This window comes from Anabrus simplex, chromosome 1 (genome assembly GCF_040414725.1).
Source record: "Anabrus simplex isolate iqAnaSimp1 chromosome 1, ASM4041472v1, whole genome shotgun sequence".
NCBI lineage: Eukaryota > Metazoa > Arthropoda > Insecta > Orthoptera > Tettigoniidae > Anabrus > Anabrus simplex.
In genome coordinates, this window is record NC_090265.1 from 272,555,645 (window position 1) to 272,581,802 (window position 26,158).

The 26,158-nt window shown below is 37.6% G+C and overlaps 1 protein-coding gene across 1 annotated transcript in view; it reads right to left on the reverse strand.

The window, feature by feature from the left end:
* Nucleotides 1–21,124: 21,124 nt before the first annotated feature.
* ZC3H3 (Zinc finger CCCH domain-containing protein 3) overlaps nt 21,125–26,158 on the reverse strand; it is a 109,470-nt gene continuing 104,436 nt past the window's right edge. Inside the window, exon 8 of the mRNA XM_067142302.2 lies at nt 21,125–23,509. Coding sequence (XP_066998403.2) covers nt 23,087–23,509 — 423 coding nt within the window. The 3' untranslated portion in view covers nt 21,125–23,086. The remainder of the gene's footprint in view (nt 23,510–26,158) is intronic.

Genomic DNA, 26,158 nt, shown 5'->3' on the forward strand with positions numbered 1-26,158 from the left:
GCCTCAATGATTTTTAAGCTATGTTTCTCTCCAAAAAAGTAATTATTCCAAAGAAGGCAAATGAATAGATGTTTAGTAAGTATTGATATATTTGGGACAAGGTATCAATTGGAATTTGGCAATTTAATATGACTTTTGGTAGTAATGATGCTGTTCAACACTAGCGCTAATTATGTGCACTATTCTCTGCTGCCTGGTTAAATTCCTGTAAGGGCAACAGATGGCAGGCACATACTATTACAGTTTTCTTACCCCAACAATACGACTTGCGACAGACTTGAGAGAGAGTGGCATACTGCGCATGCCTACACCACGGATATTCTTTTCTGCGATATCCAGGTCTTGCTTTAATGCTGACAGACTTCCCCCCGCACCTCACTGGTCCCTTCGCCTAAGTACGGACGGAGATGCAGCCTTGTATGGGGGTTCATTCCAGACGAGTCTCCAGCCACAGACTATGCGCAGCTCACATGAATTAAGAGCCAGTACGAGTATATTACGGACAGATGGGCTTAGCACGAGCTTTGAGAATGACAAGGGAATCGTGAAAATTAAGTAGCTGAGTACAATTTGATATAAACTGGAGGTGCATTGCTCCATTGCGCTATACCAGAAACCGCCACTGCCCCATCCCCTCTGCCAACGATACGGAGTAATATGAGGACTTTCAGTTCTACATCACCACTACTACTGAACGAGTTGGCTACGTGTTTCGCAGTATATAGCTCTTAGCTTGCATTCGGGATATAGTGAGTTCTAATTCCACTGCCGACAGCACTGATAGCTGGTTTTCCGTGGTTCCCATTTTCAAATCAGGCAAATACGGGGGATGCTGTGCCTTAATGCCACTGACACTTCCTTCGCAGTCCTAGCATCCCATCGTAGCTAAAAGGCGTGTCTGAGTGGGTGCTACATAAGGCAAATAAAAATCGGCGTTACCATAATCTTCTTCCAAAGATAATCGAAGTGAATTATTCAGGAAAGTTAACTTATGTGGTTTAAGATCATTATCACAAGAAGAACTGTTCTCTTTTTCAACAATTATTTCAAATTGTTTATCCTACAAATTCTTGTTATTTTATTATTATTATTATTATTATTATTATTATTATTATTATTATTAAGGGATACTTTATTGCACCATTGTTCACTTCAAACCTTGTACCCCACGGCTCTAGAATACTTATTTTTCGTAAATTATTATTAGTTTTACGTCCTATTAACTACTTTATCGGATAAGCCGAGGTGCCGGAATGTTGTCCCGCAGGAGTTCTGAGGGATATGAGCACCTTCAAATACCATCGTACTGAGCCAGGATCGAACCTGCCAAGTTGCTTAGTGTTGGCTCCTTGGCTGAATGATCAGCGTGCTGGCCTTTGGTTCAGAGGGCACCGGATTCGACCGGGTTGAGGATTTTAACTGGGTACAGGTAGTCGACAGTTAATTACTCTGGATCCGGGACTGGATAACCTTCTTCTTCATCCACACACAACAGAACATACTACAAACCACTACAAAAACATGCAATAGTAAATACATCACTCCACCTAGGGTCGGCGTCGTCAGGAAGGGCATCCGGTCGTAAAATTAGGCTAAATCCATACAAAATTCCAATTCCAGGTAAATGGAAAGATACTAGGATTTATTATTATTATTATTATTATTATTATTATTATTATTAAAGTTATATGAATTATTTCTCGATGTTATATTACTTTGCTCAAGGTTTTCTGTTCTATATTATCATTCCCTGTAAGTGGGTCTAAATTTTTGGCAATGTCTTGTGATTTGTTTTGTAATTCGGACTACTAGAAATGCGCTAATTTTCTTTCTTTATACAATATGTAAGTACGTAGCCTGTATCTTGTATTTTTAATGTCCTTTTAAACACACATTGCGCATCTTTGAGTGCTTCCCTAATAAAAAAACTGTGAAACGGTATTTATTCCCGCAGCCTCTGTACTTGCTTCATCACAAGCCCACTCGATTTGATCGCTTACAATATGGCGGACGTGGCTTTCAAGTAGATTCAAATATGGTGGTCGAATAGCCACTCTATAGTCCTCTTTCTAGCTCGTTGCCACAAGCTAATGGGCATGGGAACTGAAAAGGACAGCAAGTATTAAAAAAGTTATGACCTCACATCTGTGTTGAGGTTACATTCTATGACCCTTATATTAAGAAAATCAATCAAATACTCTACTGAAATGTTAGTGGGACGTAAAACAATAATATTAACATATATGGAACTCTAGTATACTCAAACTTGAGGGTCTACATTGTCAAACAGTACCATAAATTTCACAAACGAAAACTTGTGGGCCTGTAGTGTAATGGTTATCGCGGTAGTCTTGAAATTGAAAATTGAGGGCCATGAGTTTCGAATCCAGTCATTTTTTTACTGTAAGAAAATAATAATAATAAAAATAATAATAATTTTCTTTACGTCCCACTAAGTACTTTTACGGTTTTCGGAGACGCCGAGGTGCCGGAATATAGTCCCCCAGGAATTCTTTTACATGCCAGTAAATCTACCTACACGAGGCTGACGTATTTGAGCACCTTCAAATACCACCGGACTCAGCCAGGATCGAACCTGCCAAATTTGGATCAGAAGGCCATCGCATCAACCGTCTGAGCCACTCAGCCCGGCGTAAGAAAATTCTTCTTCTTTATCTGTTTACCCTCCAGGGTCGGTTTTTCCCTCGGACTCAGCCATGGATCCCACCTCTACCGCCTCAAGGCAGTATCCTGGAGCTTCAGAATCTGGGTCGGGGGATATAACTGGGGAGGATGACCAGTACCTCGCCCAGGCAGCCTCACCTGCTATGCTGAACAGGGGCCTTGCGGGGGGCATAGGGAGATTGGAAGGGATAGACAAGGAAGAGGGAAGGAAGCAGCCGTGGCCTTAAGTTAGGTACCATCCCGGCATTTGCCTGGAGAAGGATGGCCACTTCCAGGATGGCTGAGGTGGGAATCGAACCCACCTCTATTCAGTTGACCTCCCGAGGCTGAGAGGACCCCGTTCCAGCCCTCGTACCACTTTTCATTTTCGTGGCAGAGCCTGGAATCGAACCCGGGCCTCCGGGGGTATTAGCTAATGACATGAACCACTACACCACAGAAGCGGGCAAGACAATATTTCAGTGTATTACAGGCATAGGCTTGAGCACCAGTCCAACTAATTTCAATACGTGTGTATGGTAATGCTTCATGCATAAATTTGTGAAAGATACTTTAGGAAATTCTGAACACTTCTTCCTTGTCAAGAACATCCTAGTTCACTCACCGTAACCCCAATGTATTATAGATATTATGTATTTCTGTCTTCAGAGGTAAAACAGAAAATTCAAAGTACAGCAAAAACGAGAGAGCAGCGTGAGCTGAGTTCTCCTGTAGCATTCGGGAAGATCGGCCTATCGAAGAGGAAGAAGAAGAAGTCAAAATAATGGATCAGAACTCCTGTTCCTTAATTACAGCTTCTCTTTCCCAAAATTGTTATAAATCATTGATGTTGTTAAGTTATCTGCCCGCTCTGGCGCTTTGGCTGAATGGTTAGCGCTTAGTGCCCCCCCGTTTTTATGATACCTTCATTCTTCGGAGTGTTGGATCTCTTCCATTTCCCTTCTGATTAGTGTCAATAGAGGATGGCTGGCCAGTTGTACTTCCTCTTAAAAAATAATCACCACCACGGACAGGTCAGCATACTGGCCTTCGGTTCAGAGGACCCTGGTACGATTTCCGACTGAGTCGGAGAATTTATTCGCGTCTGTTATTTCCTGTAGATCGGGGGCTACGGGTTTGTGTTCGTATTCATACGCATCTTCAAATATATACAACACATCACACGAGAAACAACCACAGAAACACGAGGTAGTGAATATATATCCCTCCACATACGATTGGTGGTAGGAAAGGCATCCGGCCGCAAAACTAGGCTAAGTCCATACAACGTCCTTCGCCAGGTTAGAAAAACTGGAGAGAGTAGGTAGTTGTTAAATATTTCCCCCAGAGGATGGTTGGATCCTCAAACAAATGCTTCTTTTAATTTTCAAGACATAGCGAAAGGTACGGGTAACATAATGCTCGTTTGGAGGTTTATGAAAGAGGCATTTCATATTTTAAAATGTCATTCTTAATTATTATGATTATTCAATTTATTATTTTAACAAAAATATTTCCAATGAGTGTAGTGCATTCCTCTCAGCTGTAGCATAGACGAGTATGCAGTTCACACCAACACGCTAGATGTCACCACCATCGCTGTTCGCACTCGACTCAATGCTTTTGAGATAGAGCTGTCCGGTATTGGTGTATTAAAGTATTTGGCCTCCCGTTATTCTAGCTCGTTGGGACTACCAAATTGAAGTGGAACTCAAATACAGTTTCATGGGCCCAAGTTTGGCTGAAAACACTGTACATATTAAACTACTGTCGTTACTTACAAAGAGTCTCTAGAAGATGTTTAATTCTATTGGCAGCTGCCATGACTCAGAATATGTCAGATAACTTCATCCCAATTATAGGACAACTACAAGTCTTGTTCTTTCAAAGCTTTCACAAACTTCATTAATCTTAACTTAAATACGGAGTAGTGACAGTAAACATTTTTCTTTCCATCAAGGAGATGAATATTCTCCACTCTGATTCATTTTTCACCTATGAACCAGAACCTAGATGTCTCTTTCACAAAGAACTCTAAACAAAGTGGATATTGATATATTTAACTGCTCATTGTCAAAATTTAGAAATCACTTACATAATCTCCAGAATTGACTATTACTTTCCTGTGCTTACTTGTAATATAACCTGTGCACATATCTGTACATATTTTTCTACTTACTCCATTGAACTTTCCTTTTAGTGTGTTTTGTTTTGTCTATTCTTCTCTACTGTTATGGAAAATGGTATTGCCATTAATAAAGTATTATTAAATTCCCAATCATTGTTTGGATTACATTTAGTTTTCACTGTATTTTACTCTCAGCCGAGTGTGCAACTTTTGTTGCATTAGAGGGTTTTTACTGGAGTCTTTACTTTCAACAATGGATGTAACGAAATACCTCGTACTGTGATTTTAAACAAAAAATTTGGAAGACAAACGCTACAAGGTTTCAATTTTGCCTTCCTTTCTTCTCTTGAGCAGGCAAACCATTTTCCTGGAAAAGTCATAATAAAGATTCTTTTCTTGATTTATTCAAGTACCTACTAGCTGATGTACCCGTGCTTTGCTACAGAATTCTACAGTGTATACAGGATTTTATGTTAGGTAGTGTACATGCGAATAAGATTGTATTAAACTGCATGGCTCTTAACGTTATCCCAGAAACGCGATGGGGATGTCACCAAACGTCTTTTCTTATGTGAAGACAGGGTTAGGAAATTTTGATCGTAATGGTAGGCCCTCTTGCCTACCATCAGCCACAATCAAGTTGGGGAGTTCTCATTATAATCGCAGACACTTTCCACCTGCATTTTTCAAATCCTCAGAAAAACTGCCATCATGGTTTTCCTAACTGAATTCAACATAGGTCATTACAGTGACACCAGTAGGAATGTCACAGTTAAAATCAATGCTATCATATGAAATACTCGATCAAATGAAAAACCACACATTTTCTCACTTTTAACGAACAGTACTCCAAGGGCAAATTTTTTTCTCCAAGCCAGAGGAGAAACCCTCTCTTCGCTGCTAATTTGGAATAAAATGAATGTAGAATTTAATAAAAGTGAAGAGGAGGAAGCTTTTCTTAAGAAATGTCTCTTTTTAGAGTTGTACTTTTGAGTTATTTAGTGAATTGTGGTGCTATAATTTGGAAGAGGCCCAAATTGTAATTCTAGACCAGGTCATAAGTGAGCCTCTGCCATTATTTCATTAAGTACGTACACTATTTATTCCAATCAGCGCATCTGAGTAGGGATCAAATAGCTGTAATACTATGATGAACCAGTGTGTTATGTACCAGCAGTATCAGAAAATGTATGAACCAGAGGATTGGCATGCTAAAGCAGGAGGTCACCCTTCCTCAGCTATTTCCCGCCAATATTCAGGCAGGCTGTTATACTCGGTACATAGCAGTGATCCCATCTATTGGAGACGAGTGGCAGCATAAGAGACAAAGAATATCACAACCACCAATGGTCAATGTAATGTTATTCTTGATCAATTTTATGAGCCTTAGATATTGCAGGCCTTCGCTTTTAGATTTCTTCCAACTCTGAAATAACACTCTTATCTTAGTCGGTATGGGAAAACTGAATAAAACATAAATGATCAGAAATTGTATTCTCTATAACTTTAGTTATGTAGTACTTTGACAAGACCAATAACATAGGTATTTAAAAATTAAATTTTAGGTGCCTTCCCCTGAACTACCATTTCATCCAGGGTGAATAAAAGTGTTTAAACCTTAGACTGTAGTTTCTTATTCCCTGACTCTGTATACTGATTTTCATTAAATTCTATTGGAGAAGATCCTACATCAAAATGATATACAAGGGCAAAGGGGGCATGGGAGATCTAGACGCGTACAGACGTGTGCACTCGAATGTACTCTTTTCAAGGTAATGACCAAAATTCTCACTGATAGGCTAACAACACTTGTGGATAAATATATACCAGAGCAACAGTTTGGCTTCAGAAGAGGTAGATCTACCATGCAAGCAGTGGAATGTTTGCAACAAGATATTGGGAATGCACTAAGAGTACCAGGCGGGAAGCTCCACACAATCTTTGTTGACTTCTCTAAAGCTTTCGATATGCTCAATAGGAACATATTCCTGGCAAAGATGGAACAGTTAATTGGTAAGAGTCACTACTTGACGGTTATAATTACAGACATTCTATCCATCAATACAGTGTTTATATAGGATAACATACCAATATCAGATGCAATAGCGCAGACCAATGGTGTACTACAAGGAGATCTGCTAAGTCCTCTTCTGTTCTCAATAATCACTTCGGATGTGACACGGTGCATCAAAGATGGTGTAAAGTTGTATGTATAGTCTACTGCAATGGTGGAGAACTAACAAGAGTTAGTCACTTCAAATATCTGGGAGTCATATTGCAAACTAGAGGTGACGTTTTCACAAAACACATAGAGAATAGGACAATCTCGGCATTTAAAGCAGTGAACAAAATCAAAGATTATATGTAAGATGTCAGTTAAAGCAGCGGTACAGCTCTTCAATATTAAAGTTGTGCCTATAATCACCTATGGTCTACAACTCATCTGGAAATACCTAAACATTAATAGACTACGACGAATAGAGAAAGTCAAAGCCGCATACTTAAAGAGAGCTCTGGGGCTTTCGAAATATACACTATCTCAACTTCTATATGTTCTGACGAGGGAATCTTTCCTGATTGAAGAGCTACGCTTCAAGATGTCATTACCATCCATGACAAATTACGACTGACTACTTACAGAACTGAAACAGAAAAGAGAAGACATTTGGTTAGAATTCCATACAACGGATGCTATGACAACGTGGGGATGGATGGAAGCGAACTACGAATTAAGACATAAGTGACTAGATTGGCCGTTCATGGTTTTCACTTTAAGCTTTGCAGAACCAAAACATTTCATGAACCTGAATTTGGATGCATATGTAAACTGTGCGATCGTGAATGTGATAGACACCACGTCTTAACATGTCCTAATAGAGGGAAAACGTTGATTAAGTTCTAAAACTATTATTATTAAATTCTGTTCACCCATTATCTTGTGGCTCAGCGTTGATATGGACTTAGCAACAAAAATGCAAATTCATGAATATCTCCATTATCATAGCCAGTACAGCAAAAATGTATAAGACATAAATGATCGGAAATTTAATTCTATATATAACTTTAGTTATGTTATTATTTATCGATAGGACCACTAATAATATAAATATTTGAGAATTATGTTTTAGGCCTTCCCTTAAATTACCATTTCACTCAGCATGAATAAAATTATTCATAGCCTAGATTGTAGTGGCTCATCCCCCGACTTTACATACTGTACTTCATTAAATTCTCTTAAGCCATTTTCTCCTGATGCACATACGTACATACAGACAGAAATTACGGAAAAGTAAAAAGTGCATTTCCTTGTTACTGTGGACATGACCAATACAGAAATACCATTCTTTTTAAATTTTGAGCAACGTACAGACAAAACTCTTATTTTATATATATATATAAGATTGCTTTATATCGCCTACTGTTCCATCCGGCATTGGTGGTTTGCCACCTGAAAGGATATCAAGAATGCTTCTAATCCTACCCTCTAGCTTTCTCATGAAACTTACAAACTGCCAGCCTTGCTGGTTATATCCCTGTGTGGAATTTCTTCACAAATGTGACAACAGAGCATATCTGTGAACTACCTAACACCACCTCAGCAAAAGAATGAAAGACAAAATAAGGGAGAGAAGACCAATGTCTACGTAAGATAGGCAGTGCAGTGTGTCACTATCGTCAACCTTATGGTTACATGTCACCAAACTATTTTCCTTCTTATTTCAATACAGTGAAACCTCGGAATGCGAGTAACTTTGTCTACGAGTGTTTTGCAAGACGAGCAAACGTTTTCAATAAATTGTAACTTGATAAGCGAGTGAGGTTCCGCAATACGAGCGTCCCATGTGCCTACGTTTTCCCCTCCCCTGTTCGTTTGTTGAATGGATGAATGAGGTCTTTGGTCCTGTAGTGAAGAAATACCTTTTAGAACATAATCTGTCGCTCAAAGTCTTGCTGGTTATGGACAATGGTCCTGCTCATCCTCCAGGCCTTGAGGACGACTTACTGGAGGAATTCAAGTTTGTTAAGGTTAAGTTCCTTCCTCCCAACGCTTCTCCACTACTCCAGCCTATCGATAAAGCCTGGGATGGAGTCACCAAGAGAACTCTCACTTCTGCTTGTGGAAAGCTGTGACCTAACTGTGTTCTTGGACGTGACTGAGGGGATTGTTGGTGACAATGAGCCGCCGATTGTCGATGAAATTGTGTCCTTAGGGAAGACTATGGAGCTGGAGGTGAATGACGTGGACATTCAAGAGCTGGTGGAAGAACATAGCCAGTAACTGACCACCAACGAACTGATGGACCTGTATCACGAACAACAGGAGGAAGTTATGGGGATTTCGTCCAGGGAAGAGCAGGAGGAAAAGTCAATGGAATCTCTCACTTCAACTGAGATTCAGGATAAGTGCAAAATGTAGGAAACGGTGCAAAATTTTGTAGAAAAGCACCACCCGAATAAGGCTGTAGCAGTGCAAGCGATGAATCAGTTCAATGACAATGCAATGTCACATTTTCGTGAAATCCTCAAAAAGAGGCAAAAGCAACAGTCATTGGACAGGTTTCTCGTTAAAGTTGCACGAAAAGAAAACAATTCCAGTAGCCAACAGATAGCAGCGATTCCGTTAGTGAAATTTGTGCTACACAGTAACTCTTCTCAGGTCATCTCTAGTCTCCCTCACACCAACAATGATTCTATTGTAAGGAAAAGTGCACTTTAATTTATTTTACGTTATATTTTTTTTAGAAATGGTATGCAAATATTATATTTTTTGTGTGTGTGTGTTTTGGACAAATCATCCGCGGTTCAACTGTTTCTTTGATATATGAGCGCTTTGGATTACAAGCATGTTGCCGGAACGAATTATGTTCGCAATTCAAGGTTCCACTGAACTGGAAACAAATTTTTTGTCATAGTTGTATGTTTCATAGTTGTACATTTAAATAAATATGAAATGTTTATCAGGCCCATTATTATCTTTTCATATACAGACATGGACAAAAGTATTCATACCTTCCAAAACAAAATGCTTTATTGCTGGACCAATACGGAGTACAGGTCAAAATTACAAACCCAAACGTATAGCTTGTACAGCAATGTACATTAAAAAGCACAAAATAAACTGGAAGTAAATAACAGTACATAACAAAGCAACAAAACCGTACTCTATGACACTACTTATCTGGACATAAATATTCATACCGCATTTCAGAAGAGTTCACAACGCAGTGAAGAAACGGATATTACCAACTTGATCAGTGACGCATTTGTTTGCCTTTCCTGTATATTACTTCTTTTAACCTGCTGGGCATTGAGAACACCAGTTTCTTTGTTAGTTCAAACGAAATGTTCCCCCATTTTTGTTGTAGTAACTGTTTCAAGTGTGGTTTACCTGTTTTGTGGTGTTTTCTTAGTCAGGACTCCAATTCACTCCATAAATGTTCGAAGGGGCTGGTATCCGGCGATTCGGGAGGCGTATTTAACTACCCACAAACGAACAATTTCCACCGTATTGTCGTGTTGGAAGTAAAACTCATTGACAATCCCAAGTTCTTCGGCGCTTTTGCGAACGTTTTCTTTCAGAATGTTCAAATATTGAAATCTGTCCATAAATACCAACTCCTCGACACCTGAAGCGGCCACTGAGCCCCACACCATAACTTCACCCCCGCCGTGCTTCACAGTGGTAACGAGGTTCTGCTCATCGAGCTCTGTGTTATGGCGTCTCCACAGTAAAATGCGTCCATCACTTCGGAAAATATTAAATTTACTCTCATCTGTAAACATCACTGTCGACCAAAACGAGTTATATTTCCTCACATACTATTTCGCAAATTGTAGTCTCTTCCCTCGATTCACTTCCGTTATGTCCGGTTTCTTTCTTGGGACCCTAAATTGATACCCAGCACGATGAAGGACCCTCCTTACTGTTTTGTGTGACATTGCATGATGGATATATTCTGCCAGCTGCGATGCTATTGCCGAAGATGTAGTGTGTGGTTGTTTTTTAACTGTAGTTACTATGAACCTTTCTTCTCGTGCAGTCAGTTTCTTCGGACGTCCACTTCTTTTCTTGCTTATAAGAACATCCTGTCCTTCTAACCTTTGTATGATGCTTTGCACAGTTAGTTTACTTCTTCTAATGATGTTTCCGATATCGAAATACGATTTTACTTGGCGGTGAGGGCGTAGAATAAGTCGTCTCTCTTCAACAGACGTTTCCCTAGTTTTCCTCGCCATTGGACTAGTACCGTCTATGACTAGCTGATCAGCCCGTCTCTGTCTGCATCCACTACACAACTAATGCTACGGAACAACACAGGTTTCTGTTTACTTGTTCAAACCTCAATTTTACACGCAAGGTATGAATACTTATGTCCAGACAAGTAGTGTCATGGAGTATGCATTTGTTGCTTTGCTGTGTACTGTTATTTATTTCCAGAGTATTTTGTGCTTTGCAATGACCACTGCTGTACAAGGTATATGTTTGTGTTTGTAATTTTGACCTGTACACCGTATGGGTCCAGCAATAAAGCATTTTGTATTGAATGGGTAGGGGGTATGAATACTTTTGTCCATGTCTGTATGTTTATCCCCAAAAATCACTGCGTGTGTCCATCCAAATGTATGTATACACATAATGCCAACTTTCCGATTGATATTTTGTTTTATGGGTCATTAACATTTGGATCAAATACTACCCCACCACTACACCTAACAAAAATCATTAGTTTCCTACATGATTGTTCATCCAGGGTATTCTTTCAAGTTTTAACATTCTAGAGAATTTTTCTCCCCAGCTAATTATATAGCAACTTGCTTAAAGATAATGCAACAGCATAACAGAGTATCATCAAAATTGTGTGAAATTAGGGACAAGTTGGAATTAAATAACCGTAAAGTCAAGGCATTGAGGTAAATAAGTAAACATTTATTAAAAATTTTTAATACAATTGTAAATAACACAAAAATATAAAATCAACAATAAAAATACATTTTATTACTTTGTACAGATATTTAAAAATAACATCTACAATTTGTACCTTCATCACGACTGGATATAATGAGCAGTGATAATCACAAACATGAGTGTCTTCATGATCTTCTTCAGTGGCAGGAGAATAAACAGTTTATTTTAATACCAACTCAATACTACTTCTCAGATCTATTGAGTGTAAATGTGCTTAAACATTTAGTACACTATTTAAATTTAAAAAAATAGAATACGGTACTGGGTTGTTATTTTTACACTGCATTTTGTCTGAAAACAGGCTTTTGTTAAAGGGATGGAATTCATTAGAATAACATTACTCAAGAAAACTTGAATACAATAGATCCGAATTTTCATTACTTACAGGATTCAATAGAAAACCATTAGCATCAAATTAACACTACTTATCTGATATGAATGAATGCACAATAATTAAGAAGTCTCAAATGGAAGGGTTTAATTAAAAAGGAAAGCAGCATAAATCACATAAATATAAGAATTTTCAAGGTGGAAATTCAAAGAAAGTTTTTATATGGATAGGGAGGAAAAATTGATCATTCAGGTGCCATACATTTTATAAATGATAACTCTGAAATCGAGGGCTCATTCTGAGTAAGGATTATCGTTTTTACAATGAAATCTACAACATGCACCATAGCTGAAGGCACCAATCCCAGTATCCACAAGGAGAAAGGGGAAAATAAGTTTAATTTCAATTTATTTCCTTTTAATTCAAGATTAGAATAGGAAAAATGATTGTTGCCTTTTGAAGAAATGGTAGCTAAAATACAGAATATGTCAAACCTTAAATTATTATATGACAACAAGCATATAACAGAGAATAGGATAAGAATTATTATGACAAAATTCTGTAACCTATTGCATTATTTTGTGAATCTGGTTCTTGTCAGGTAAAACTTTTCCATGAACTACAAACTATTTCTGGAATGCACGATCGGGGCAGAACAGAATTTTTAAAATCCCATTCTTTAACCAAAATGCTCTTCTCATTACACAAATAGAATCTGATATGTGGTCAAATTTTGATTATCGTTTGAAGTATTATTTTTAAACAGTTATCATTAGGGATCAGACTTTTAGGTAAATACATATTTTTTTCCTAGTACTTACGACTTCCATACTTACAGGAAAGCCAAATTGAGACCTCTGAATTCAAAATACCAAGTTTCATATCACATAAAAACACATCATTTCGATTTTTTTATTTAAATAAATATTTGTGATAAAGTAAATAGAAAGGTAGGGGTAGACCAAGGTATGAATAAGAAAAGCAGATTAGAGCAGATATAGGATGCAGTAGTTATGTAGAAATGAAAAGGTTAGCACAGGAATGGGTAGCATGGAGAACTGCATCAAACCAGTCTATATACTGATGATTCAAACAACAACAAATATTATTACACATTTTTGCCATAAAAACACTGATAAATGAATATTATGACTGTTTTTTAAGTTCTGCCACATTTAATATTATAGAGCTGCTGTTATCCTTCCAGCCAGTGCAGCAATGCAATGCTTGCATCATTATTGGGACTTCGCATATCAGGAATACCCGACGTCACATGTATCTCTAACCCACTGCTTTGGCATTGTACCAGTCAGTTAATGAGTTTTCAGTAATCAAGACGTTGTTCGCGGTTCAGAATGGGAAAAGTAAAGAATAGTGATGCTACACGTTTACAATAATACATAAGTGAATTCAAAGGTATATTCAGAACAGACAAAATTCTTTTCTGTAAGGCGTGTGTAAAGAACGTGGTTGCAAAACAACGTTCTCAAGTCAATCAACGCTTATCATAATTTGCTAAATATTCCACACATATATTCAATGCATTTATTTCCACTGACATTCTGCTTTCAAAAATCAGTTATCCAGTATTTAGGGGCTTTCTTCAGAAATATATGCATATGGATCCTCCAGACAAATCAACATTACGTAAGTACTACCTACCTAAGTGCTATGAGGAAACAATAAATAAAATGAGAAGACTGTGTGAAAATGAAAACCTTTGGGTGTCATTTGATGAAACAAGTGATAGTAGGGGAAGGAAAATTGTTAAGTTATAATTGGAGTTCTAAAAGACGATGAGGTGCTGTCAGCTAATTCTTTTTCCTTTAAAATGTTAAGAAATGTTTGCAGTGAATCACACAACTGTAGCATGAGTCTTCAATGATGCTATGGATATTCTCTGACCCTGGTGGTGTAAATATGATAATGTGTTTGTACTAGTTACTGATGCTGCTCCTTATATGATTAAAGCTGGAGAGGGACTATCAGTGAGCTACCCTAAAATGATCCACGTTACGTGTTTAGCGTATGCTGCGCATAGAGTCTGTGAAACAATTAGTGTACTTTATCCAAATGTGGATAAATTGATTGCTAATACAAAAGAGGTATTTGTGAAATGACCAAGTAGAACAGAATTATTTAAAAGCAGGGTGCCTAATATTCCACTCCCTCCTGCCCCGGTCATTACCCATTGGGATATTTGAGCAGACACTGTTAAGTACTATGCAATGAATTTTGAACAGGTTTATTCAAAATTCTGTGATTAAGGAACTTGATGGAGAAGATGCATCTTCAATTGCATTACTGCAGGACATATTTCAAACTCCGAGTGAACTAACCGCACTTAAAACTGATTTAGCCTTCATTAGTGCAAATTTCTGTTTTCTCTCGCACTGCATTACTAAGTTGGAAAAAATATGTCTAAAATTGAAAACAAAATGAAGTCTGTGGTTCAAAAGTCACTTTTGATCTATTTCGAACTAATGGTACAATAGCAAGGTGAAGCAGTCATGTTTTTCAGTTATATAATGAACCAAGACCATACTTTAAATTTTTACCCGCCAGATGGCAAAAATTCTTGTTACTACTGAAATACAGCCAATTCGCTTTCAGATTTATAGTGGGTCAAGTTCACTGTAGGTTTCTCATGCGAAAGTATGTGTTTGTACACATGATGTATTTTGTGATTTAAAGTATTTTTATGAACAGTTACACATTTGATTGCCTTTTAGTAGTTTAAAGCACTACTAGGACATATAAGAATGTCATTGGATGAAAACTGATTTAGCCTGTGAAGGTAAATTATTAAATTTATGTTTGGTACTTTCAGGTCAGGTCTTGCTGAAAATACTGATGTATTCTTGCTGCTTAAAGAGTTTATGCTCCCTAAACACTCGTAAGCACTGTATTAAAGGTTATATAACATTCCCTGAAAACTTTCAATTTTATTTTAAAGTAAAATTAGAAGTTTATAAGGCAGTGAACTTATTGATGATACAATTACGAACACATATGCATTGAATATTTGTAGCTATTAAAGTCAATGGAAATTTTTGTTAGTAAAGTCCTGTATTTATTAGGCAAGGAAGAAAATGAGTTAAGAACATCTTACCACCAACCAAACAAAGTAAGCAAAGTCTTCATGTAAGTATATCTGAGAAAGTATGGTCACCTATACCAGAGCCAATGACAGCCTGTAATGAAATTCCATTTGAACACATGCAGAAACAAACCAATGTTGAGGGCAAGGCTGGGATCAGAGATCTCAACAGAGTGTCATGGTAGAAAAAGGGCTAGAAATGAAGACCACTGGGTACAGAACAAAACAAAGCTAAATCGCAATAGTGATAAACCATAAACTACTAAAATAAATGCTTTGGTTCTGTGAAGGACATTTCAAAGGAATTTCAATAACCAGGAAATGTCCAGAAAATTTTTTCTAAGGCAGTTTTGGAAATGTTCTCATCATTTTGAAAACTGGAAGATTATAAATAGAACGTGCTTTTTTGCACGGTATAGTGCAGAGCTTGAAGGACATCCGATGAAGTGACGGAGAGAAAATGCAAGATCATAATGGGGCTCTTGGCCCAATACTTGGAAGGATGATGATGATTAATGTCTGTCTGTAGATAAGATGACTGTAAAATACTATGGTCATAACAGCCTTGAGCAGTTTATTTGTGCCAAACCGGTTAGGTTCGGCTACAATTATGGACTCTTTGTGGATGAAGTGGATACTACTTCAATTTCAGACAATATTGTGGTAAGGACCTAACAAGTAGTGGTTCAAGGGTGATTCTAAATATGCTGGACTGTGTTGAAGGCCCAGATAGTTGCTGTGTCTGTTTTGACCTTTCTTTTTTTAACAAGCCATGATATTATGGTGCATCTTCGTAGTACAGTGAGGGAGAAAAAGTCCAGATCCTACAGCATAAAATCCACTACAGCCTTGTGCATTCAGTGCTTTGCACCCTACCACAGCAAATGAAGACATACAGTGGACAGATGTATGCAACTTGTACTGCAATATGTTATTCACAGAAACTAATGCATTTTTCGTAGTACGTAAAGTGAATATTGGTAGCCTTAAGGCCCAGTGTCCTATTTTGAGTACAGCACATACTTCTTGAATTGAGGAAAAAAGTTCAAAATTGTATGTATTGTGCAAGTAGCCATAATAATGTAAACTCATGTTCATAAAAAAACAGAACACCTTGGGCACTGGCATTATTCTTTTTTTTTTAAATGTGTGCATGTTCCCTTAGCAACGCCTTGTTTATCCCTGATCCCGGGCGCCATGCTTGCGCATGCCTCCCTTTCCTTGATCTTTGGTTCAACCATATTTTACCTTTCGCTTTTTTTTTTTTGGAAACCATTGTCGTGTGGCATCTCACGGAATGGCTGTGTATCGCGATCTGTAAAGACTCGTCCTGTTGATATGGATATCAAATAATTTCTTACTTTGGGCTGAGGTCTGCATCATGGTGTTATTCTATTTTGTTCCTAACATAACAATTTCCTTTGTTATGTTCTGAATAATTGTATTTTATAAATGGTTGAACCTGTTGGCTTGATCACATTATGGGTCCAGGTTAGGCGGTCAAGATTACGAGCAACAACAGCAGTATACACACTAGTAAGTGTCTGGCTGGCGAACGGGTAGGCTTCCTCCGCTTCAACACTTCATACTAGAAGAACATATTCAAGGACATAACAGGAGGTTCGTTCTGCTCTGTTTAAAAAATCCAGCCCAACAACAGTAAAGCCCGACTGCATCTGGCCTGATAGCAATAATACACAACTAAATCTTAAGGTGTTTTATGATTTAATAATAAATCAGTGCTTCCTAGAAAGGATTTTAACATCAACAAAATTTAAATTTGACAATAAGATAGTTGATTTTTAATGGGCCTACGCTTAAATGGCAACAACAATTCAAATAGTGACAAGAAACTGTTTATCTGTGGCCGATTCAACTAGTAAATCCATCTAAGGTTATGATACATATTTGTAAGAGTTGTACAATATAGGAGGAATATTTAAACTTTTCACGAGTGTTTTAAAGTGTTCTAGTATGTGTGAATGTGTTACATTACAAACTACATTAACAAGAAATGAACAGTGTGTATATATATATATATATGGGTTAGAATTAATATTAAATCAGTTCTTCCCAAAAAGGATTTTAACATCAACAAGATTTAAATTTGACGATAAGATAGTTGATTTTTAATGGGCCTACGTTTAAATGGCAACAACAATTCAAATAGTGACAAGAAACAGTTTATCTGTGGCCGACTCTGCTAGTAAATTCATTTAAGGTTATGATACATATTGGTAAGATTTGCTCAATAGAGGAGGAATATTTGAACTTTTCACGAGTGTTTTATTAAAGGGTTCTAATATGTGTGAATATGTTACATTGCAACAGACGTTAACAAGAAATGAACAGTGTAATATATGGATCAGAGTTAATATTATATAATGGCAATGTTTAATGTAAAGACTCCCAAAATATGTACGTGTGAAACACTGTAAAAAATCAAATACTGATAATATATTGACAGGGCGGACTAAACAATCACCTGTTGTACATTATTGTTACAAGTCAATACGGACCAATAATGGTCAAATTTGTCGACATTATGGGTAGGCACGATGCTGTGACAATAGTGAATAGATTATTAGGCTTATGTATTGTTTCCATCAGGGCCTGTTTTCTTTCTTATTTTATTTCTTCCTGATTTTCATGTGGCCATTTACTATTTTGATTTAATAATTACCTGTATTTAATAAATTTTGTTTTGTACTCAGTGTTGTTATTGTAGAAGTAGGAGAGGTAGCCTTTTAAATTTTACCCTTTTGATTTAATAGGCTCGAGTTCAATTCATGACTTCGTCTCTGGTTATTTTCGACCTAATTCACATGAACATGACAGCTAAGTATTCATTTATTGCCCTGTTACCTCCGGTTGATTTTAGCTTCCACCAATTTTTTTGGTTTTGATTTTGTTATTCATTTTCCGTTATCTTCCTGCCTGTGTATGTGTTGTGTTTTCTGGCTATTTATTCCTCGGTGCTCATCGCGCCCAGACCGGCCGTGGGCATGCGAGAAGAATAACATGGGGCTGGTCTAACATAACAACATATCGCATTCATCATATAAATCTACTGGATTGCAAGGGGATGCAGAAGGCATATAGGAAACACATTTTTACAGTTTGAGGAACATAAAAAAAATCTATTAAACTCTATTCTGCAGGTGCACAAAGTGTAATAGGCCTATGTCTGAGATTAACATGTTAATAATAATAATAATAATAATAATAATAATTTCCCTACTGGATGAGTTGGCTGTGCGGTTAGGGGCGCGCAGCTGTGAGCTTGCATTCGGGAGATAGTGGGTTCGAACCCCACTGTCGGCAACCCTGAAGATAGTTTTTCATGGTTTCCCATTTTCACACCAGCCAAATGCTGGGGCTGTACCTTAATTAAGGCTACAGCCGATTCCTTCCCTCTCCTAGGTCTTTCCTATCCCATCGTCGCCATAAGATCTATCTGTGTCGGTGAGACGAAAAGCAAATGCTAAAGAAAAACTCACTTTGACCAAAAATGTGCTGTACAGTGTTGTTCGGTGGCATGCTTCAATTATTAGGAGACACTAGTATCCTATTTAAAGCAAGTAGTAGGAAAATTCATGGCACTAGTTCTAATTAGGTGGAATAACTGGTTTCAGGCTGTCTTTCAATTAGATATCTACTTCTGACATACTGTCACTTTTCAAGTTAACAACTATCAATAACTTACTGTAGCATTAGCTACAACAATAAGTAAGACTTAAGACAGACTAATGATCATCCACAGATGATTTTTGTCAAGGATCATGCTGATTTCTCTTCTCCCACTACTTGCTGTGTCCCAATATGTAACTTTTCATCTACTACATCCCAAATTTGAAAACCTAGATGTTAATTTAGCTGCAGTTTTTGAAGGGAAATATTCTGTAGCAACTGATAACTCATGATGCTTGTTGTTTAAAGGGGCCTAACATCTAGGTCATCAGCCCCTAATGGTACAAAATGAAATGACAAATTAAAAGCCCAAAAACATCTACTGACCACAATTCAAAACGTGAGGAGGAAGAATGGATGGATGGATGGATGAATATGAATTTAAAACGATCAGTGGAACCGACCCACAGTGCCTCACATGCACAGAAGCTGGCGTAGAACAACAGAATTACTGACCAAGGGACTGCTTCCATAGCACAATACTGAATCGATGATACTTGTAGTTGAAAGGAGTCTAAAATCAAAGTCAGCGGCCCCTCACAATGGTACTTATCACTTCAAAAGTAGAACCATGGTATTTGTCATGTTGCGGTACTAATCAAGAGTAGTGTAAACTCGTGGTATTCAACACATTATGGTACTACTCACAGGTAATGAAATTTGCACATGTATTACAGACCTACGCTGTTTCGCACATTGCGGCGCCATTTATAGGCAACGCAAACCTAGGGTGTTCATCACATAAGGGTACTAACCACAGGGACTCTTACTATCCTGTGGTGTTCCTCATATAGTGGGTACTAATCATAGGCAAGGCAGAACCATGGTAGCTATCATCCCATGGTCTTGCTCATATGGTGGTACTAATCACAGGTACTGCAAAAGCCGACCGCATGGTGCTCCTGTGTGCTACTAATCACAAACCTAGTTGGTACCTAATATAGTGGTACTATGCGCAGGTAAAAGCGACCCATGATGTTCTCCACATGGTGGTACTAATCACAAGTAGTTTCATGGTTCCCATCGCTTGGTCGTCACTTTTAGTCGCCTCTTACGACAGGCAGGGGATACCGTGGGTGAATTCTTCGTCTGCGTCCCCCACCCACAGGGGGTACTCGTGGAGTCAGCCTACTCCTTAAGAACAAGGGGTACGTAAAGATGCAAGGAGTAATGATGTTAACGATTTTGCATCCAACCACTTTTAGAGTTTTTGGAAACACCAAGCTGCCAGAAATTTAGACTCACTGAGTTCACTTATGTGCCAGTAAATCTACTAAAACAAGGTTGCCATATTTGAGCACTTTCAAATACTGTTGGACTAAGCCTGGTTCAAACATATCATCTTGGATTCAGAAAGCCAGCGCTCCACCATCTGAGCCATTTAGCCTCACTGGAATTTCTGCAACAACAGTTCATGTACCCCCTAAAGTCACAGTACAGAAAGGAGTAAACCAAATGCATCATGTTACCTTTGCTGTACACAGTGTTTTTAAAGGACAGCTGGCAATACTCTTCTAGTATATTTGGCATTTTCACAAAAGCATTCCCGTAACTTCACACCTAACAATTCAACCACTGGTAGTGTGAAGAGTTGCCGATTCAAAACTGCTAGTAACTTTTCTTTGGAAATAGAACAGCTCAACAAGCATACCATGTTTTAAAAACAATCTGTTTTATATTTAAGTGACTTTAAAGAAATAAAGAAAGCAAAGGATAGTGCAGTTCCTACAGCAATTCTCTTCCTTCCAAACAACACACATGTATACACACCTACTCAACCCTGATGTCAGGGTCATGACAGCTGAGTCTGTTGGCACTAACTTCTTACCAGGGCATCTGTCAATGGATGTGTAGTTTTTAACACACAAAGTCACAAATCTGTCACTAAGATTCCATATAAAACTAGACGTCCTGTGATCATTGTCACTAAGAGTTAGTCTCTCTGTAACTTGGTCCTCCCTTTTCCCATGTATAGAAATGATATAGTCCAGCTCCATGGCTGAATGGTCAATGTATCTGCCTTTGATTCAGAGTGCCCTGTCCGGCTCCATGGCTAAATGGTTAGCGTTCTGGCCTTTGGTCACAGGGGTCCTGGGTTCGATTCCTAGCAGAGTCGGGAATTTTGACCATCACTGGTTAATTTTGCTGGCACGGGGACTAGGTGAATGTGTCATCTTCATCATCATTTCACCCTCATCACGACGTGCAGGTCGCCTACGGGAGTCAAATAAAAAAGCCCTGCATCTGGCGAGCCGAACATGTTGTGTAATATATATATTGATTCCCATAAGGAACCTGAAATATTTTTACCGAATGAGCAAATTTATAATTTGTCATGTCCTCGGACACTCCCGGCACTAAAAGCCATATGCCATTTCATTTTATTTCATTTCAGAGTGCCCCAAGTCTGACTCTCAGCTGTGCCAGGGATTTTAGCCACATTTGGTTAATTCCTCTAGCTCAGTGACTGGGTGTTTATCTTAATATATACCTCTCTTCATCTACACAAAACACACCAGTCCACCACCACAGAGCACATAACACAACTGATTATATTTATTTTCACAGTGGAAGAAGAAGGAATTTTTGTTTGTTGTACAAGACATCTAACAGGGGAAATTTTCCAAGGAATAGACAATATGATACATTTCCTCCAATAAAATTACTTTTCATATAATCTCTATACAAAATAATAATGCAATATATAATTAATTTTTAAAATGAAATATAGAACTCTGAAAACACATACATTACATACTTAATAAAGTAATAGGCCTATATGTTTCATGTTCCTTCAACTATTGTAAATTAATTTTGTTCTAACATGTCAGTAAATCTACTGACACAATACCTTTGCATTTTTCTTAAATGCCAAGTAACTACACTGACATTTGATATTCCAAACTTGAGTATAGAAGGCAAAAATCTAACCAACTTTGCAATGCAACCGGTCAGGTATAAATTACTGTGCCGGACATGTAGCTCACCACATGTACATTTCTATGTCTCTTGTATGTTATGAACTTGTTAGCGAGTAATCTACACATGATGTTGGGACATACATTACTTTAGTTAACACTCACATAAAGCATTAAAAAATTACTATTTTGTTCCAGTACTGTGGGACTGACTTTGCATCAGAATCCTTCAGGTTTACATGTCATTTGCCTTACTATCCTAGACAAAAATGTATGCAGAAGACAATAGTTGCCTACCATTTGTAAGTTAGCTGTAAACAACTTAAGGATAAAAAAAAAGGAGTGCTAGAAATATCTTACCTGATACAATGAAGGTTATGATATGAACGGTACCAAATATGAAAAGTAAAAAAATCAATAAATTAAATAAATATGTTGATTCTTCATTTACAAACCTTACAAATGTGATGCATGGAAAAGCAATACTCTGATCTCACATGAACCAGAAAACTTTCAAATAATACAAGAGGAACTGAATTCTGTACATGTGTACATGCCACAAGGTCTGATAAGCTACTGTAAACCATTTACTCATAACACAAAGGCATTTTAGTTTAATTTCACAATAAACTCTTATAGAGGAAATATATCAGTACTGTTTATAATGATTACATTTCTTCTGGATCCTATGCTAAAATTTTATATATAATCAGTAGCATACAAATACCAGTAGCTATAGCTTTTTCATGTTATAAAAATAAGTATGGTACGGCATGCAAAAATACACATCAAGATACTTACAAATACTAACATGAGGAACCTTAACTTAGAACAAACCAGTATCACTTCTGGATGTGAGGGATCAATTTGCAAACAACTGAAGACAGTCAAATTTTTATGCATAAGCTGATGGTAAAATGGTGTATGCATTGTTGTACCACATTACAGCATCAAATAAGGAAAGAGACTGTAAGTTTCAGGGTATCTCATATCAGATACTGCATTTTAAATTATTCCATATTCGACAGTCCTTGAAGTACCATGATATTATAAAAACACACTTAAAAGACAAATAAAATGAAACTCCAATATATTAGGCAATATTCAAAATTGCACTTTTATTCTATTCTACAATAATTTAAAAGTTCATGTATGGGTTAAGTTCAAATCCTGAACAGACAGCATTAAAAAATAAGGAATGGGGCAGTGATGTCTTCTTCTGACTTAGCACATTGTTACTTCAATCATTACATGACTATTTGAGCAAATCATAAGCTTATTCTCAACTTCAGTTTTCTTCAAAGTGAGGCTCCTTTGAATCTAGAGCAATGTACGAAGGAAGCCAACCCATTTTTGGTCTTTTCCTTTTTGGTTCATCACCTGAATCTTCACTGAGGTGTACAGACTGACTTGAAAAGTGAGAAATATCTTCACTACTTGAATTCCTAGACTTGACATTCTTCTCATCTTCCATGAGATCTCCAACGATGATATCCTCACTACTCTTGTTTTGTGATTGTTCGTTCTGATAGTAGCGTTTCCTATCTGACTCTGGCTCTCTCCCTCGGTTGACTGATTTCTTAGATTTTTTAACATTCTTACGGATAATTTTATCACCACCTGTTTTATGAGGATAGGGGCAGTACTTACCTTTACGACAAGTGCCTTTCTGGTCAAACTCTGGACACAGGTAAACATGCCTCTTCTTACACTGAAAGAAAAAAGAGGAAAGAGGAATTGATAATAAAACAGAAAGAAATATAGAATCAGAAAGAAACAAAGTATACAAAGTAAGGGTAAGATAGTGATAGTGTGATAGTGAGTCCATGATACCATGAACATGAAGTCAATCTAGATAATCCTTTCGCTGACTATACAGGCTGGAATATAATAATGATATGCTTTAATGTCTCTGTTGTCCGGCTGCATGGCTAAATGCTTAGCGCGCTGGTCTTTGGCCACAGGGGTCCCGGGTTCGATTCCCGGCAGGGTCGGGAATTTTAACCTTAATTGGTTCATTTCTCTGGCACGAGGGCTGGGTGTATGTGTCGTCTTCATCATCATTTCATCCTCATCATGACGTGCAGGTCACCTAGGGTGTCAAATCGAAAGACCTGCATCTGGCGAGCCGAATTTGTCCTCGGACACTCCCAGCACTAAAAGCCATACCCATTTCATTTTCATGTCTCTGTTAACTGCTAATGGTCTCGAATTCTTAAAATGTACCAGTAAATCTACCAACTTTCCTTATCTCACACATCTTACAACATAATAAATAGCTTTGATTACAGAGAACAGGCTTTCTGAGCCCAAGTTATGAAGCTTGATACCAGCTCAGTTCTGTGATATTTGAAGACGCTCAAATACACCAGTCCCATGCTTGTAGATTCACCAGCACATAAAAGAACTTCTGAGGGCAAAATTCTGGCACTCTGGCATCACTGAAAATTATAAAATTAACATGAATAACACTATTATAAATCATCTATCCCAGGTGCCTTGTTCCTACTCAGGTCTCTCTCTCTCTCTCTTATATATATCCCCCTTTTTTTTTTTCACATTAGAATGGCCAGCTCACTGCCACTCCTAGAACGGCCATGGCAGCCAATCTGCCACTCAATACATGCTCGCTGATTTGAAAGATTCTATGTCTTATTTTAATAATATACCATATTTATTTTTATAACAAAATCCTAGGGTGCATCATTTTTGCAAGGAAAAATTTGTAACAAAAAACTGAGATGTATTAAAACATGCAGCATCTCAAATGTAAAATAATAGCTAACTAGTATAGTGACTATAAATAGAGCCCTGCGCAGATATACAAAATAACATCCGCATCCGCAAGTGGTTATCTGCATCCGCAAAATGGTTATCCGCGGATAATTAAAATATTTAACTACAGTATATTACACCCAAGGTATTCAAACGGATAGATCTGTTAACATAATACAATAGGCCTGACACCTGGCACCAGAACCCCTACAGTCGCAGGTTTATGAGGGATTTTCTCTTGTGACAACTACCGACGTATTGACCTTTGTTCCTTCCTTCCATTAATTGCGGGCAGGGGCCAGTTAGGCTTAGGTCAGATTTACGGCTTTATGGTTTCAAGGCTCTTTATATATCACTATTCTCCCATGCCAATGTCAAGAGTCGCCTAACCACAAACAAAAACTAGAGTATACCTGAGTGAAAATCAATAAACATTATTTAGAAATTATCAGCAAAATTATCCGCATTGCCGTATATTGTGTATCTGCCAAGATACACTTCGCGGATATCTGCATCCGTGCAGGGCTCTAACTATAAATGATATCTCGATGGTCTTGCTTACAAGAGTTAAACACATATAGCATACAGAGTATCATAACTTAAGACTGGAAATGAAGTACAGCAGAAATCAATGGTAAAACAAAACATTACCAATATTTTACTGTTACTGTCATCATTAAACTTCCTGTGTAACTTTAATACTTTGATTTATTTCTATCCATTGCAAAAACAGTGTTCATCAACACAACTGACTACTGCAGGCATTCCAACAACACCGGGTTATTAGCTGTTGAGTGCATTTTGTGCATGATAAAAACGACCAATCCTGATTAAGGTTTTCACACACTGTTGTTTAAAAACTTGAACTTGAACCCGACTCTTCCGCCCTTCATTCCTTATGACCACCAATATATACTGCACACTGTCATCCCCTTAATGCATATGCTTTTTAATTTAACTTATTCAAGACAGGCTCCAATGAGCAAAGCTCACTGCATTGGACATATGCATAATATACAAGTGATAGAATGGGAACAATTTCAAAAAATATGCAAAAATCATTGCTATCCTTCACAGAATATGTATTGTATTATCAGCACTGAGTCTGCAGCCATTAATCAATGACAGTCACAGTGCAATATATTATGTCTTGCTGCAAGCGGCTCTGTGGTTACAATGCAATATATTGCGCGTCGAAGTTCCCAGTGTCATATATTTGTTTCTCTATGTCTCTGAGCAATAATTAAAAAACATATGGTATTTGCCATCTATTGGCTACATTACTGAAGCTTGGACTTGTTGGCAACATCACAGAAAGTGCTGTAAACTCAGTTTTTGTATGTAAATGTGTACGGTTTTCAGTAATCACCCGCTAGTTGACAAACATGGCCGCTCACAGTCGTGCTGGAGTAGTGTTCAAAATTTTATTGAATGATGGAAATGAGAGTTCTGATTTTGCCCATACGAATGAAGAAGTTCATGATGACTTCTTCCTGAAAATATCGTAATTAAGGGTGCAGGAAGAAGTGATAGTGACAAAGAAGAATAACAACCACTATATGCAAAGAAGTGAAAAACCTGTATT